Source organism: Calonectris borealis, chromosome 1 (genome assembly GCF_964195595.1).
Source record: "Calonectris borealis chromosome 1, bCalBor7.hap1.2, whole genome shotgun sequence".
Lineage (NCBI taxonomy): Eukaryota > Metazoa > Chordata > Aves > Procellariiformes > Procellariidae > Calonectris > Calonectris borealis.
The window spans coordinates 7,166,473-7,184,802 of record NC_134312.1 but is presented as its reverse complement, the minus strand read 5'-3'; the positions used below and the strand labels follow the sequence as shown (position 1 = coordinate 7,184,802).

Genomic DNA, 18,330 nt, shown 5'->3' with positions numbered 1-18,330 from the left:
CATTCAGCTTCAAATCAAGATATATGGTGTTTGCTAAATTCCATTTCCTAAGTAACTGCCACTTGGTTGAATTTGTTCAACGTCAAAAAAAGTCGTTATCTCTTAAGGCTTTTTTAGGGGACTTTTCCAGAATGCACTGAGTGAATCTCTCGGAGAAACTGAAATAGAAATCATGTTGATAAAACAAATAAACCTCTTGCTTCATGCAGCCAAGCTATACATTTGTCTTGGCTCTTTTCTCCAGTGTATGTTTGAATTTTCTTGCGTCAGCAAATGCATGGTATACAAATCAATACCTAACACATTCCACATGCATTTCTCGTCATGGTTTAGGTCCTTTAAAGAAACCTTTTCATTTTGGTTGTATAAATTGATGATGAAAGTGAATGACTCTAGTGACTTTTTGTGGAAAGCAAAACCAAGGCATTGTTTCATTCCATGCATCTGTGTCTTTCAAGTATTTAGATCTATGTCATCCATGCCATTACTTTGTTTTGACTTCTGTTACCTGAATTGTGACAGTAGTGTAACAGTTGAGGTGCAAAAAGCTGAAGTAGAATCTTTCTTTTCTTCCATGTGAAAGACACTTTAAAAATCTGTGTAGGAAGTGAGGTCTGTTTTCAGAAAGCCCTTGAAGTAGTGAGTGTGTGCGATTCCCAATCCATCTTTAAGCCTGTTAAGAAAATGCTGTGCTATGTAAGTGCTCTGAAAATTAAGAGGTGATACCTGTTTGAGTGGGCACATAGGTGCTTGCATTTAGTAGTGATGATTAACTGTTTTCCTTACTACATTTGTTTGGTTATTCTGTTTTCCTGGAACTTGAATGTTGTATACAAAGTTCTACAGAAGTTTTGAGTGGGGAGTTGTAACTGTTGTCATTGGGCTGAGAGGGATTTAAGGGAATTCCATTGAAAGAAAATGGTGTTTAGCTTTTTCAGGATAATTTACTGGGAGTATCTGCAGTTACCGAGAATTTAAGATCTTCATATTCTGTGTGATGGGAAAATATTGCCGACGTGTGGCTTGAAAAAGAAAGCGGAACTTGTTCAGGAGCTTTCCCTGCTCCTCCCCCAATATTTGCTTTTGGGAGTAGGCTCTTCCTGCCAAAACTCCTCTCAATGTTTCTAGAAATGTAGAAAACAGTTGCTTTATAGACTACTTCAGTTCTTGAGTCAATGAAAGGCTTCTTTGTCCACAATTCTGTATTCAGAAAAAAAAAAGTCTTAGTAGTCAGTTTTAATAGAAAAACAAGCAGGAAAGAAGAGGTGGAGTTGAAAAGAAAATAATTATTCCTTCTTACAGTACTTTATTTTAAATCTGCATGAGCAGAATGCGCACAGAGTTTTGAAGTGATGGATGCATACTTTACTGTTAAGTTATAGCTGTAAACTTTCAGCTTTTTAAAAACAGTCAAAAGGAGTTTGCAGACAACCTGGAAGGCTGTAAGTAACTTCTTGCCTGCACAGTCACTGGAATGATAAGCATCACCACCTCCCTACGACGTCAACCTAATCGCGTGCTATGTTAGCAAGTGGTTTGGTCTCTGTGGTTTTTGTCAGTGGTGCTGCTGAAACTAGAAATCTTCACTATAAGGAAGTACTTACTGACGAAAATGGAACGTGCTGTGCTTCCTTCCGGAGGTTAGTATTTGGTAGTTGAGGTCCAGTCACTAAGTACTCAGTTCATATGTCAGTGTTCAGCCAGATTTTAGCACAGCATTGACAACTATTTTTTTGAAGCAACACAAGAACAACTGACTGCAATTTACCAGCAGCATACAACCTGAATTAATAGTCATTGCAGGCTGATAGTAACAAGGATGCCATATTTTATCCTTTTTTGTCACACTGTGATTTACAAAAACAGGCAATAGCAAGGCTATTGGGTAGACCAGTGTCTTGCAATAGATGACTGGGTTTTTCTACCCATCAGCTGTAGCAAAGAAGTTGTATGACAAAACTTACAAAACTAGTAGCAGTAGAACTGAACATGGTTATTGGAAATTAGACTATGGCATCATGATTTATCCACAAGCCACGAGAGAGCAAGGGGAAATAAAGAAATATTGCCATCATAAGGGATCAGAGCTGAGGTCTGTCTAATGCCATTTGATGTTTTTGAAACTGTCCAAGAAGTTTTATGCCAGATAGGTGTGAACTAAGGTGAGATTTAGACAGTAAAAAGAAAGTTACGTAGTGTCAAGAAATTTGGTTAATAACTAAGACAAAAGATTTCCTTTCATTTGAAAGATTTTTAGCAAGGTTCCATAAAAGAACGGTAATATCCATGGAATGGTCAAGTCTGTCCTTGAATGTGAAGTTCTTTATCTCAGTGACGTTTTTATGAAATCTGTAATCTAGTCTTCTGAATGATTACTTTTGATCTTTTTTCAGTTTGCCATCTTCTAAGTGAAGTCCTTATGTTCTGTCCCCATCTCACAGATTTTTATAAGACGTTTTTGATATCTCTTCAGTGTTTGCAAATCACAAATGTTTTGTTTGCTCATTAATCATCATATCCTTTAGTAATTGTCATTAGTGATTTGATTTCAGATGGCAACTGTCTGATTGCCTTGAGATAGTGACTCAGTGATATTTTGTTAATTACCAGTCTGTTGGTTTTTTTGTTTTCCTGGGTTTTGTTCCCCCCCCTCTCTCTTGTTTTCCTTTTCACTACAATTTTTAAAATTTTTATTTTATTTTATTTTCAATTACTAAACTGTTCTTATCTCAACCCACAAGTTTTCTTACTTTTGCTCTTCAGATTCTCTCCCCCATCCCACCGGGGCAGAGGGTGAGCGAGTGGCTGTGTGGGGCGTGGTTGCCGACTGGGGTTAAACCATGACAATCTGTTTCTTTCGTTTGCACCCTTCTATATTTCAGTTTTCTTTTTTCTACTTTAAGCATCCTGTCTAAAAACACTTACCAATCCCATTAAGGTGATAAATCCATAGAACAGACAAAATCTAAAGGACATATTAAGATGGATGATGAGCTTAATGGTGAAGCTAAGGAATGATTTTTTTATTGTGAAATGCTGCTAATGGGTTAGTTATTGGTGTGGTTTGCATAAAGCTCATTTGTCAATATCTGGGAACATGCATAGTCTGCTCAGCAATAAGTAACTAAAGCTTACTTTTCTGTTGGAATTTCAAGAACTTCCATTTTTATTCTTCCCTGCACACCTTAATAACAAGCTTGTATTTATGTTCAATGTAATATGCTATTACCCTCCCTTCCCCCCCAAAAAAAAATCTTTTGCCTGATTTGTTTCATCTGAATAAATCTTCTAGTTGATAGGGTTTCACTGTACCCAGGTTTTTCTCAAGTCTTTGCAAGAGTCTGTCTTAACTGCTTCAAACACAGTTTATTTTTGAATGCTGCATCTGAGTACTTGGTGTCTTCTCACACTCATCATTCATCATCTGCTAGTGGGGCACTACTGTCTAATAGATACCTTGAGATTTCTTAGTAATTATCGCATTAAATACTAACCACATGCAGGGAGGGTTTTGCTTTTACTATCTACCTTCTGAACAGAGGTTTTGATAATGTATCTTTCTGTCTGCAGCTTTTGACAGGGTAGCAGAAAAGAACTCTTGGAAATTTGCTCTGCTTCTGTTTCTGTGGAAATAGATCTCAGATGACAAGAACAAGCAGCAGGATTCAGAGTAGTTCGTGGAATATTGAGTGATTATCCTTAAATGCATTACCCTACTTACAGCACAGAAATATTTATTTCTAATGGATGTGCAGTTGAAGGAGGAAGTGAAATTTTTCTAAATATGTTCACAAACTTTAGCATTAAGGGGTTTCTGAAAACTATTGTTTCAGTTGCAGATAAGATTAAGAATCACTTCTCTGTTTTGGAACAGTTGTAAAAAAATTTTCTGTGGAAATAAAAACTTGGATGTTCTGAGTCTGGGGAAGAAGAAAGCATCTTCCCTGTGCCTCGCTGAAAATCTCAGCTGTATTTTTCAGAGAGAGGGTACTTCTGTAGGAGTAGTACCAAGCTTACCTTTAATGTAGTTTATGGCAAATCAGATAATGTGTTGAATGTGTAGTGTGGATGTTTGGGTGTGGGGGAGGTGGAAAAGATTAAATTTGACACCAGAGTTGTCTCCAGACTAATAAGAAGCACTGTGGAGCTAGCATGATTCGCAAGAGGAAAAGTACCAGCCAAGGAATGCCAGAAGATACCTGAAATGCTTGGAACTTTTCTCCTCTGTTATCACAAGGGATAATAGTAGAAATTCTACATAGGGGCTTCATCTCTTTGGAAGGTAGAGACCTCTGGAGGAAGATGCAGCTTTCTGAGGCAGCTATGGTGCTTTTATCTCAAGACCAGTGTAATTCACTGTGAGGATATCTGCTTGTATGAAAATAAGGAATAAAGCATATAGCTATGTGTTCCTGGTGGAAGTTAATCAATTTTGTTGCTGTAAATACTGTGCGTAATAGTCTTTTGCCTTCGCAGTACGTCAGCCTTTTTTGTATGTTCTCTTTGTCTTTAGGAGGTCTGAATATCTTGTATTTTCTCATGCTTCCTTATGTGAAATAGAGTTTAAAAACAAACAAACAAACAAAACCAACAAACAACACACTTTCCAGTAGAAACTTCTGTAGAAAGTATCTCATCACAATAACCTAGAAATAACCATAACCCTTCTGCATTTTGGATTGTTTTGTGGTTGATTTTTTTCTGTGATGGGTACTTAAAAACTTATTTTCATTTGCAGTTTAAGATCCTAAATGTACCAATGTCTTCCCAACTTGCTGCAAACCATTGGAACCAACAGCAAGCTGAACAGGAGGAGAGAATGAGGATGAAAAAGCTTACTTTGGATATCAATGAACGGCAAGAACAAGAGGACTACCAGGGTAAGAAAATCACCAAGTATTTAATTTTTATTTTCAGAGGAACTTTTGTGGATCTACAAGAAAATATTATTTGTGATAATTAGCAGTTCAAGTTCTGAATATTTATATTGATTTGCAATACTTTGTGGGAAACCTGTATTTTAGTTTCAGTCACTCATTATTTACTTGCTGGTCTTTGTGCTTGAAGAAGTTTTTATAACTCTTCCATGAAAGGGAGTTTTCAAGCAGGCCTCAAATCTCACCATTTCCATTTATTTTGGGAAAGGGGAAGAACTGAGATGGTTTCCTTAAAAATAAGATAACGCAAAATTAATCTTGATGTTTGTGGCATTGTCTCTATTACTGCAAGACAGTTGAGTTGGATACAAGAGGAATTAATTCTGTGCAACTTAAATTCTGCTTTTTAGATATTAATAAGTATTTTAGATATTAATAGTATTTAGAATCTTCATCAGTCTTGTTAAGACTTGCAAATACTAAGAGGTAACCTTCACCTGAGAAATAAAACTGTCACCTCAGCTTCAAATAGCTAAAGGTTCTAGGAGTGCTACAAATCTGGAGTGTAAGAATATATTAACAGAAGGAAGGTTTCATCCAAATTATATGATCTAATTTGTTTTTTAAAGGTAGGTAAGTCAGGCATTTTAGAACCTGGACAGATTGAAGCAAACAGTTAATACAACAGATCATAGAGCTCCTAAACTGGTGCATTTGATACGTTTGGTTGTTGGGTGGTTTGTTTCGGGTTTTTTGGTTTGGGTTTTTTTTTTTCAGACTCAACTTTCCTTGGCTTACTCATAGTAAACAAGCCAGACCAATAAAACTGATGGTATTCGGTTCTTATGTTAGTATTTCCATTTAACATCTCCAAAGTTCTTGCTCTATTTTTTTGTAAAGATGTTGCAGTCTGGTGGTAATCACAGTATAAGTAGTTAATTAGCAGGAAATCTCATTTAAGGTATTTAGTGAAAGGTCATTATTCATCAAGAAATGGGAAATCTAAATTAAAGCAGCTCTAATTCTAAAACCACTATGGAATCTAACACTCCTTTAAGAACTTTGATAGTACAAGACCTAAATTTGTAATAGTAAAAAGGGAGTATTTTTCCAAAGTGAGTGTCTACAGAGCTCTGAAATGGTAATACAATATATTCTTAGTATTAAACATCTTAATCAGCTTAAAAAAGCCCACTTATGAAAAAGGAAGAGAAACAGTAGACTCCAGAATTAGACATCTAAGTGTTTTTCTCAGTCTTTTTGTGGGTTTTTCCTCATTAATGATATTTCTGATATTTTTACTGGTCAGGGCATTTGGGGTTTTATGCTTTGTCATATGACTTCATTGGTATCTTTAAAATCAGTCTGTTTAATCTAGGATTTTATTGTGAGCAATTGTGTTTCTTATCCAAAAAAGGATCACATTGATTTTGTCCAAGAGAAATTAATCAGACAAGTGATACCAATTGATAACCAGTAATAGGCAATTTTTTTTAACTTTCTCATAGTTTTTCGAAGTACTGTGTATAAAGCATTATATAGGAGGAAAATCAACACAGAAGAAACAACATCCACTTAATGGATGCCATAAGTGACATCCATTTTTAAAACAGCTGTTGATTCTTTGTTATTAACCTGGGTAATATATACAGTAAAACCAAAGTAAAAAAGACCTTTTAATCAGGTTAAATTAAACAGGCCAAATTACATTCCTCTCTGGAACTATTTTTTATTTAGATTGTGTGCAGTTGATTGTTACTTTTGAAGAGTCAGCTTGCCTGTAACAAGTTGGTATGTACGTACATTGAAAGAAAGAGTTGGTTTTAAATTTCTGTGTCAAGCTTTGAAGTTACCAAGGGAGGAAGAAGTCTCAATTTCTGGAAGAATGCCTCAGGGTTGTCCTAACATTTGCACATACATTTGGTTTTTTTCATCTGCACAGGGTAGCTAATAGATGAAAATTCACCAATGTACTTCAAAGTAGTATCAGATAATTATTTAATACTTCAGCAATGTTTACAAAGTATTACAAACATTTTTAATTTAAAGAAATATTAGGAACTGGGTGACTCTAGTTTTAATACACTAGTATTTTTCTGTGTACGTTCTTTTTTTCTTCACTAAAACCAAAGATGGGTGACAGGCCTTCAATCTTCATTGTGCTCACTTGCCGTTTCTTCCTTCTGTTACCTTCTCCATTACTCAAGTTGTCAGTTACTGACTTTTCACAAACCCCAATATTTTCTTTCACCTACAGTGTGGAGAACGGAAGAGACAGGCATGCACGTACTTGCTTGTTCATTGCTTACTTCTAGCACCTGGCTGGCAATGTACCATAATCTCTTCTTATTTTCTTCCCGGGTCTCGTCACTGCCAACAGAGATCTCTCCTGGCATACAGAATTGTTTTGAAGGATGTTATTTCACGACGTTTACAAAAATGGACTGTCCGTGTGTTGAATGGCTTTCTTTGCCTTTTCCAGGTGTTGATAGGGGAATATATAGAACGTGAATAGATGGTTTATTAACTGTTGACACCAATATTGTATATTAAATCATTCATAGTTTGCCAGTTCCTTAAAGATTGGGTGGATAACTTACTGAAAGCTTCATGTGCATTTTGTAAATGGCAGGAGAATCTCATTAGAGTCTCTCTCTTTTGCCTTGTGCAAGTCATCGTGAGAGCAGTGGAAGTTTGTTTCTAGCAGATGATGGGTATGTGTCTCCAATGAGATTACCAGAGACTAGAGAACCAGACAGAGCAGACTTTCAAACATAATCTGTTTAACAGCTTATTCCACTTTTCCCCTTCATTTATTCCATCTGTCTGTTTGCTGAGTAATGTAGATTCTTGCACAGGTGGACTGTCAGAAATACTTTCCATTAGATGCATTAACATATGGGCAGAGGTTATGTGGAGGGTCCCTATGATGTGTTTGCAATTATATTGAGTACTTAATAACCACTAACTTAGACTGGTAAAGAACCATCTTTTTATCATAACAAAAATGAAATGAAATTTCCGAAATGAAGCTTTACCAAATGCCAAAACACTGATACTTCTACCTCGCTTAAACTGTCCAAAAGTTGGATGTCCAGGGCTAAACTGGGTAGTGTAGGTTTCTTTCTGCATCACCTATTTCTTCCCACTGATCATAAAGTGAAAAATGCCATCTATGAGACAGCTGGTGTAATGTAGGTCAGCTGAGTCACCCTCTTCAGGTGCCTGTCTTCTCTGTGAAGGATCCTATTATGGCGAGCTTAGGCTTAAATACCTGACTTCTCAAAGCCTAATTTTAGGACAGGTTTCTGGCTGAGTCTTTAATTGGCAGCAACATTGTCTGGTTGTTACTATTTCAGGGCAGTTTAATGTGGCTTCTCATACTGCTGTGAACCTTTGTCCTTGATCATTGATGAAGAAAATGGTGGCTGGTATGTTTAGAAAGAAAAGGTCACAGCCCCTTCCTTAAGCACCTGTGATGAAAACCTTTGCTGGCAGTTCCTTCTGTAAGAACATCTGGAAATGCAAGTTCGTATTATGGAGTAGCTTGGATTTGTCAAAGCTGTCTATGCAATTTAGTAACTTTTAAAAAATTACCTGTTGTGGAATAACTTGAGGAGTGTTAACCCTAAAATATAGCGAAGTGTAAATAAGGTTTTTCGGTTTTTGGTTTTTTTTACTACATGGCAGTGAAGTGTGCTTGTGTAAATTCCTCTTTAAAAAGATGCATAGAAAATGTATTTAACTTTTTTTTCTGTATGAAATTATAGAAATGTTGCAGTCTCTGGCACAGCGTCCAGCTCCAGCGAATACTAATCGTGAACGGCGGCCTCGTTACCAGCATCCGAAGGGAGCACCTAATGCAGATCTAATCTTTAAAACTGGTGGGAGGTAGGACAATCTTCCTTTAAATGTGGTAATTCTGGTTCTAGGCAAGTAATTACCTTCATAATTGAAACAGATAATGATCTGTGTAGTGCAAGTGCATTTGTTAGTAGTTTCCATTCTAAAGCGTTCTGTTAAAATACTGAGCAGTGTTTTGTGCTTCTAACACAGTGTCTGTAAATATGTCTGAGGATTTTTTTTCAGTTGTGAAATGGCTGGTAGAATCTGAGCCTCTTTTTATAGGGGAAAAGATGCAAGTCTGCTTTCTCAGTGAGAGGGGGGAGAAGATATTTTTTTAGTATCTAGAGAAATTCCCATTGTGCTTTTTCAGTTTGGTGAATTTGAGAGCTGTACCTCTGTACTTGAAGCCCTGAATGGAAAGTAAACATAGGAAAGGTGGGGAGGGGGGAGGAGAACCTTTGATTTATGGAGTGCAAGAGCATACCAAAACCAGTATTAACATGACAAGAGTCGTTCCAGGTTGCCTAATAGTCATTCTGCAGCTTTAATATATCTCAGTGTGTCTTTTCTCACTCGGAGTAAGCTTGCGACTAAACCATTAAATTAACCCTGCAGCACAAATTTGAATAGACAGAGTTTCAGGTGAAACGCAAACTGTTTTCATGTTTCTTTTCTTTGCAAGTTAATTTGGGAGGCGGATAGATAGGAGCAGCAACTGGGAAGGGAGAGTTTACCTACTAATGGGTCTGTCTTTGTAAGCTACAAGTAAGTTAACGTAATGTGTTAATCCTGTGTTATGCCAACATTGCCAACTTTTCTGGTACATTTTTGTAGTCATTTTATAACTTCCTGATGATCACTCACTCCACTGAGACCCCTATACAGATACTGCTTGTACAAAAAAACCCCTCTTTTTTGAAAACAGACTGCAATTTAAAATAAATATTTTTTTAAAAAATTAACCAGATGTAACTCAATAAAATGAGCAGTGCTGTCCATTCAGTTTTTTCATACCACTGTGGCCTAATACTGTCATAGAAATACAAACTATTCAGTTGCACTGAATTACCATAATACTTGCAGATGTATCATAAATAACTATAGTCTTCTCTTCTTCTGGTCATCTTTCCCAAATGCCTTGCAACCTGTATGAGGAGCACACTGCAGTTATTCTTTAAATACAGCAGCCAGACCAGTAGATGTGATACTTGCAGATTTTTTAAAATGCATTTCTCTTTAAAGCTTTTTATTTTCAAGTGTTTTAGGGAAAATACAATTTAGGACTTCACTGTAAACTAGGTCAGACATTGTCCAGCGAACAGTTTAAGTAGTGTTTGCTTGTTCAAATAGCTGTGCCGTGCGCTTGCAGTTCTGATGTAGTTTTGTATTATGTAATTTACTCTTTGTTCCTTTTAATCTGTAAGCTCCTTAGAGCAGGGACCAGGAAGTTTGTTTTAGCAGGCATATTTTATTTGTTGTATAGTGCAATGCTCAGGCTTGCAGTCATGCATCAGTTGAGCCATCTTAGCCTGTAGTAAGGGAATGTTACTTTTCTTAGGCCCAACTGAAAGATACTTTAGCAGAGATTTATTTATTGGAGACTGTGGGTCCACCAATGGCTTACCACTTGTGGTATAGATTCTGTCACGTACATTTTTAGAGCTTCTGATTTATAGGATATACTGAAGATTGTCTTCTGACTTTGAAGGGTGAACTGCAGTCTCTCTGCCCAGACCACCCTCATGTTTTAGTTCAGAAGTTACCCCATGGACTCTGAGGACCCTAGAGTATCTTCCTATTTGCTGGGAGCAAGTAGGAGCTGAACTATTAATTTTGGTATCTGTTTGGAGAAGTTTTCACTTTCCTACATGATAGAACCAATTTGTATAATTACAGATGTTATCATTTACATGATGAGTGAGCTGTGTTGCGTTGTTTCTTCTTTGTATATGAAGAAGACTGATACGTTATTTTCTTGCAATAGTAACTCAACTTTATTGGAAATAATGGATGTTATTTTCTTTAAGGTATGCAGCTTTTTATTTTAAATTACCTGAGGTTAGGGGTAATCTGAGCAAGTAAATCTCCTGGTCGATTCCACTGTAATGTACAGTCTGACAGATTCTGATAGCTAAGGTTGGGATGAGGACTTTCTTGCGTTTCAAGTAGTGTTAAGAGTAGAGAAATTGATGTGGTGTTTTTACCTTTATTTTTGTGTTGCTAAACGTGTCCTAAGCACCGTGTTTCAAACATCTTTTAGAAAGTTAAATCCAAATCTACCCATCATAATGGATGATTCAAAAATTAATGAAGGCAGCACTGGGTTCTCTTGAATGTTTTTGGCCTTTGCAATTAGCCCTGCTGTCACAGCAGGATGCGGACTAGGTGACCTCCAGGGGGCCCTTGGAACCTAAATTTTTCTGTGATTCTGTTTTGGTCTAACTGGGTGCTAAACCAAAACAAACCAAAAAACCCCAAAACACCCATAAATGTGTTGCCTTCTTTGCCTGTGATGAACCCACAGTAAATGGAAGAATGGGGAACAGGCTGGGGCTGTACAGCATGCATTTTGTTAAAAAACAAGAGAGAAAACTTTTGCAGTGTTTACTTTGTTATCTATTAATGTCCTTTTTCTGTATTGAATTAAATCCGGTGAGATTGACGGGCTTTGTCAGACCTCTTATTATTTAGCGTGTGCAAAATGCTGGATCAAAAATTGGAGTTTATTGCTGTTTGTTTATAATCGCCTGCTTGTATAGCCTCAGGTTTTAAGGCCTGCTAATCCTGCAAGGAGGAGATTCTTTTTGGGACTCGTACATTTAAGGCTGACTGGCCTTAAAGATAACTTACTGTGACTCCATTAAAAGTAGGGTTCCTTGATCTGCTTCAGCAGAACTGGGAAGGCAACAGTTTTCACTCTTGCCTCCAGTTCTGTAGCATTTGTGTATTAAAAGAGGACTTTGGCTATCAAGCTGTTAAACTGATACCTTCAGGAAACACAAAATTTATAACAGTAGTTTTTTTCGGTGATGGGATTATCATGAAAATATTCTTTTACAGTTTTGGAGAACAGCCTCTCACTTCCTTTGTTTAAAGAGGATTGAGATCCATTAAATGGCTTGCTTATAAAGTGAATTGTAAATAACCACATTTTATGAAATCTATTTAAAAACATTGATTACCAAGAAAGAAAAAAGAATTGCAGTGAGAAATTTGACTATAGAGAAGCGAGCCTTACCAAGGAGTTTCTTAGCTTGTTAAACCTCTCCTTATTAAAAGCAGTAACCTCAAAACTCACTGCTGTTTTGAAAGTATAGTAAAGAAAGAGGACCCCTCTGTGTGAAAAGGCCTATTGGGATGCAGACGTAAGCTGACAAACTAAATCATATTCAAGTTAATTGGTAATTTCAGGTCTCCTATTTGCATCTGACTCTTATTTCTGTTAATACCCATTTAATAAAGAAAAATCAAGCATAAAGGTAATAACAGGATGCTAGTATTTTATTAGTTAAATATTCTCGTAATAAAAAGTACTTCATTAATGCTGAAAAATCAGAGTATAGATAATAAGGAAAAATGGGAATTTAATGTGATTTCCTGTTTCGGCTACTGGACAAGCACACTTCATACTTCACCCGCTACATAGTGGATGTATTGACCAATATTATACTTGGAAGCCTTGAATTCACTTCTTGTTGACATATACCAGGAGTCTTGGGCAGCCTAAATCCAATTTCTCTGTTAGCCTCAGTCTAGCTGATTGTCGTAGACTGTCATTGTCTCAAACTAGACAAACTCTTGGGTGTTGGCGTGGCGCTGTCTTGAACTGACAAATCTATCGCCTGGTAGATCACGCAGCTTTTGAAATCTTTAGTTGTCATTTCAATGATCTCTTGTATTCTTTTAAAAAAAAATGAGGTGTCATCACTTTAGCAGTAATATTTTGTTCTTGCTACAGAGATTTTTATGATGAAATGGCTCCCATCTTCACATTCTAGATACCATAAAAAACCTCAGTGCTCTATTTAATTGTGTGCTAGCTCAGTTCACCTTATTCTTTACCATCTTTTTCGTCAGTATTTTAATCTTGACCTTTTCTCAGTCGTCATTCTTAATCCTGTACTACATCCTTTTCCCTAATTACATACACATGGTAGTGTAGCTTTCCGTGAAAGCCATTCAAACTCAGCAGAGAAATTCCAACCTCCCTTTTCAGCTGTTTTATGGGAGGAAAGCCTAGGGTAGGAACTTGAAGGAGGGGTTTCCAAATCCTGCAGGGTTTTTTGGTGGACTGCACTAGAATTGAACAGAAAAAAAAAAAGTGAGGTCCTCAGCTTTTTCTCTCGGCAACATGGTGCTTGTTGGGCTCTGCAAATGTAGCTCTGAGGCTAACCCATATAGCAAAGGTGACGAGATACCTGATCACAGTTATAGTTTAGAGGGAAAGGAAGGCAAGATTTTATTTATTAGCATACTCACTTATAAAGACTCTTTTAAAAAGTTGTTTCAATATAAATTAATAATAATAACAAACCAAACAAAACCCCCTGCAGCTTTGTGGCCCTCTGGAAACTAACTACCAATCCTGAAAACACCTTCCTGATAATAGCCTACTTTGCATGCTATGACTTTGATTTGATTTTGTCAGAGTATTTTATTTTTGTTGAACAGATGAGAATATAAAATAACTTGCACAACTTAAGATTCTCTTACTTAGGTGAGTCTAGCTTTTGTGGATTATTTGAATCTGTGATGTTCACAATGTGGAAGTTGATAATTCAGATTTTTTAGGAAATGACCAGGGCACCTTAGTATTTCATTAGTCCAGAAACACACACTCTGAAATATGATTGTTCCAGAGAATATATTCCTGCACGGCTAAATTGATAGCAGCTATTTAAAATCCAGTGCTACATTTTTTCAATACAAAATTATAGAATGTAATTTCCAATTTTGCTGTTGAGAACTTAGTCGCACCAGCAGTAGTAATGTGTTTAGAATAAGTCTAAACACCTTTACATTTGTTGAAATTTCTCTCCAGCCCATATTACGGTACAGTATGTCTGTAATCTCTGTTACTGCATTCATTACTGTGGAATCAAGTCACGGTTTGATACGTGAGCACCCTTACACACTCCCGTGTGGAAGACAAGTGATGTTTTGTCCAATTCCTTGGATGATCTATGAGACAGGAAAGAAGCTGACGGTGGCGTGACAGGTACTTGAATTTAAGTTTCCCAGGACTTAAGTTAGTACTCTCCAGTATTTTTCTTCTCTTGCCAGTACACGGGAATGCGCACACACTGTTTATTCTCAAAGGGCAGTTTTGTGGGAGGAGAGCAGAAAGCAAAGATTAGTCTCCGTGAGTTATCTGTGCTGTTCATGCAGGCAACAGTTCAGAGCAGGAGTCTGAACTTCAGAGGCTGTTTTCCTCTTTAAGAACTGTCCTCCCCCCCTAAAGCTCATGCATCTGAAAGCAGGAAAATGTGTTCAGCAGAATAAGGCACACAAAGAAAAGAACTGTTCATGAAAGAGCATTATGTTTAAAACAAAAAAAATACATTTCAGGTGTTCATTGTGTTTCTATTTCATGTTCCTGTTTTTGGTTAATGTGATTAGGAGAGAGAGAGAACAGAGAGCACCAAAGCTGAGATTAGTCATGAAAAGCAAAGCAGCAAGTGAGGTTTGAGAGGAGGTGTTTGCAGGAGGAGGAAGGTGCCTGAAATTTGTGAACACATACATTACTCCAGAAATACATAAAACATTGTGGGTTGGTGTAGGACATGAAAGTCCTTAGGGAAAAGTGTGCAACTTCATCTCAAAGATCTCACGTGTTAAGAAATAATAAGAATTTTTTGTGATCTTGTAATGTCAACAGTGTGCAAAAAAGACTTGATTTCATAAGTCACATGCATTCTCCTGGGCATGTTTCAACTAAAGCCATAAGGTTGTCTTGCTGACTTGAATTCTGCCAACTTCACATGTGCAATGGATTTGCGATTATTTCCTAGCTATACTATGGTGTAGTGTTTCTGTGCCTTTTTACAAGTTCTGGTTTTCTACTCCAGCCATGGTGAGGTAAAAGTTTATCTGTGTGTTTCTCTATCACATGGAGTATTTAGGCAGTATTAATACTTATGCAGTGGTATTGAAAAGATGACTATAAGATTTTTATACAAATTAATAACTGCAGGGAAGGGAGGTGGGGGAGTAGGTTGCAAAAAACTTACTCGTTTTACACATACAGTTCAAGATGTCTTTAATTACAGCTATGTACAGAGTTTGACCTTGCCAAATATAGGTTTGGATCAAGTTTACTAATTTGGAGAGAAATGTCATGTGAAATACTTGTTTTTGGAAAGACTAAGATTTTTTACCAGCAGCATCTCGCCCTAATCCTTTGAAACTCTATTTACTCTGCCTTATCTGCTGCCAGCATGCCATGGCAGCTGCTGTTTTGGATGAGAGTAATTTTTACAAAGTTAGATACATGCAGCTAGTCCTGGCCGTTCTCCTTCCCTCCCCATCAACAGTGGAATTATTTTTTAAAGGAAGCTGGAGAGGTAAAAGCACGATTCTGCAATTCATTGATGTTTGAAGTTGTAGCGTTCTGCAAGTGAAATCTCATTTTACTAAATGTATTAAAATCAAAGTTCCTTTCTTTTGCAACCACAAAGCCAATGTTCCTGATATCGAGTGTGCCACAAAGAATTGGAATATTATATTACGTAATGCTAAAAGATGGTTAAAACCAAGTAATAGAAGCAATACTGCAGTAAGTTCTAGTGCTGCATCAGCTCAGTACTTCCGACAAAAATACACAGTGTGTTCAAATAAAATACACAAATACTGGATAACAAAGCAAAGCAATACATAAGAATACAGAATTACTGTGAAAGCTTTATCTGTTACAGGAAATGCAGAAGTTACTATTCCAGTTAACGTACTTGTAACACTTTCCTTGCAAGGTTTTCAATAAAAACTAGGTTTAGATTACATTACTGTTCAACAAATGCTTGAGGTTTATACACTAATGTAAAGAAACATGAACGGTTTTGTTTACATGGTGAGACTGGGGTGTGTAGCCCTGGAGCTTTCTTGTAATTGTAAACGTCTAATTTTTACTTTGCTTTGTACTACTAGATTTTAATTTGCAGTCTAGAAATCAACTGAAAACCAGCCCGGATACAGTAACTGACAGTTGTGCTGAAGTTAGTGACACTAGATTAGCATTACTGATAGATTACTCTGCTCTTGTTGAATCACATGCCTGCAAATTGGTGTAAATTCTCAATGCATATTTACGTTCTTAAAAGAATCAAATGTGACTTTTTCTGGGTAGAGACATGTTTTTCATGAACAAGGGATGATCGAAGATTTTAATACAACTGTCGACTCTAAAAATGTTCTGAACAATTATTTGACTCTAGACATTTCTGCAGTACTTCTAAACGTTAAGAAACTGCACAAAAAGATGAAAACTCTTTAAAATAACTTGTATTGCAACAAATTCACAAATCAACTGTGCACTCCAGTAGTTCAGGTTCTCATCTGGGAGATAAGGCAGCTGTCTATTTCTGAACAATTTTAGCCTTGTCTGCTGAAATTGTGTGTTATCTACCTTCTTTTGTCTGATGTGGTCTTTTGAAAAATTTGTGCAGATAATAGAAATAAGTAACTTTAATATGTAGGGGCTAAAAGAATACCAAAATCACTAGCAGTTGATTCTACTGGTTGCTAACCCGTACAGTATTGGATATCTCATATTTATTTTTTCCTTTCTTTTCTTAGGAGACGTTGATCCAGCAGCAAGTGTCATTTCATTAGGTCCTGTATCTCTGATGTTGTGGATAGTGGAGTCCTCCAGCGATTAAATGAGAGCAGTGGACACATCTCAGCATGTCAGTCTAGAGCGTTCAGAATCGAAACCTGGGACAGGCTGGGGCCGTGGGGCAGAAACAACAGCCTCCTCTCTTCCCCCTCAACCCCACACAGAACAAGTGGAAGCTTCCAGTCATGGCCTACCAAAAAAAAAAAATTAAAAAAAAAAAAAGCTTTTTGTTATGGGAACCGCGTTGAGGGTTAATTTTCTCATAAGAGCAGAAGTAAATGAATCAGATGGTTAACTTGACCAGTGAGCAGCTTGGTGAAAGGAAAGATCAACCTGAAATTCAGATGGATTACACTGGAACGGAAAAGGTCTTTGACAGCTCAGTATGTGGGAGAACGAAGTTCCAAACTTGACGCAAGTTACATTATCTCCGAATCGAGCACTTTGCGTTGGAAGGATATTCTTTGGGGGCTGTAAATCTACAGTAGAAAAATGTAGAGCAAATGGTGAAATCTGAAAGAAAACCCTGACAAGTAGGATAACTTCGTATCAAACACTCCTCAACGAGAAAGTTTTTGGTTAAGGAACAGCCTTTTGCTGCCAGATGAGCAAGAAAGAGGGGGTGGGAGGGGTGAAAAACTCAAGAGCCAAGGAGGTAAAATGTCTGTTAAGGTTTAAAATAGAACGTGAAGTTGATTTAACACAGGGTGTTGACTCGTACTGCTTGGAACAGCCTGACACCAGCCTAAGGACAGGGATATGGTTGAGCCCATTGTATGTATCATTGAAAACCAAAATGTGCCAGTCAGCATAACAGGAGGATGTCAAGGGGTGGATCCCAATATTTTGTTGATCTTCATGGGTTGATAAGCCTCTGTGTCTATTGAAACAAAAAAAAAAAGTTTAAAAACAAAAAAAAAAGATTTAAGTCTGGAAACAAGTAGAATTTTTATTTTTTTCTAAGTAGAAATGAGGTTTCTTGGTCTGTTTCTGACAATCTGTTATTTATTAGCATAGTTTTTTGTTTGCTTTCAGGTAGAGGTTGTTAATTGAGTTAAGGAGCTCATCTGTATGTTACTACTAATTCTTTTTTCTAGCTCTTTTAAAATCCTTTTTACCACTGTTTTTGGTTTCTGCATGTAGGGAGAGAGACTTGTAAAATTGTAACATTTCATACAGAAATGCCGCCCGATCTTCACCAGCTTCAGAAATCTGACCTTTGCCAATGCTGCAATAAAGTGTTGTAATTTAGAATTGGTGTCCGTCTCTTTACATTGACTTTGTTCTTCTGAAATGATGTTTTGAAGAGTTTGTGGTATATCGGGGCTGTAGCTGGGACAGCGCTTGGTACAAACAACATTAAAATAGATGGCATTTTACCAAAGCAGGAGGATTCCTGCCCCAAGAAACACACTTGAATCACACCTAGTAAATGCAAGATTTTCTTACTGTTTAGCAAGGAGTTGTGAAACTGAGATCATCATTTCACACAACGTAAGCTGTCGTATGCATTTAATTTAATCTGAGTTAAGTTAAGCTGATTTTGGCTAGATTAATAGTAAGTTCCCTCTCGTAGCTCGTTGCATTGGCATCTCATTCATGCCCTAACACGTGACAGGGTGAAACGCTGTGCGGGTCCATACCTGGACCAACACCAGAGAGGAGCAGAACCCCTCTTGGTGACAATTTGCTTGAAAACATAAGTGAAATTGTGGTCAAATAATGTTTCTGTTCCTGTCACCGGGCAGTCCTGAAATAAAGACAGCAGCCTTCTAC

The 18,330-nt window shown here is 37.1% G+C and overlaps 1 protein-coding gene across 4 annotated transcripts in view; it reads left to right on the top strand.

Annotated features, from left to right (window-relative positions):
- UPF2 (UPF2 regulator of nonsense mediated mRNA decay) overlaps positions 1-17,808 on the top strand; it is a 68,530-nt gene extending 50,722 nt beyond the window's left edge. For 3 of the 4 annotated variants that reach the window (XM_075143459.1, XM_075143441.1, XM_075143450.1), the window contains 3 exons: positions 4,739-4,880; positions 8,648-8,768; positions 16,515-17,808. In XM_075143459.1, coding sequence (XP_074999560.1) covers positions 4,739-4,880; positions 8,648-8,768; positions 16,515-16,524 — 273 coding nt within the window. In that variant the 3' untranslated portion in view covers positions 16,525-17,808. Of the gene's footprint in view, positions 1-4,738; positions 4,881-8,236; positions 8,401-8,647; positions 8,769-16,514 lie in introns of those variants that run through there. The other variant, XM_075143468.1, reaches the window with a different exon arrangement.
- The last annotated feature ends 522 nt before the right edge of the window (positions 17,809-18,330 follow it).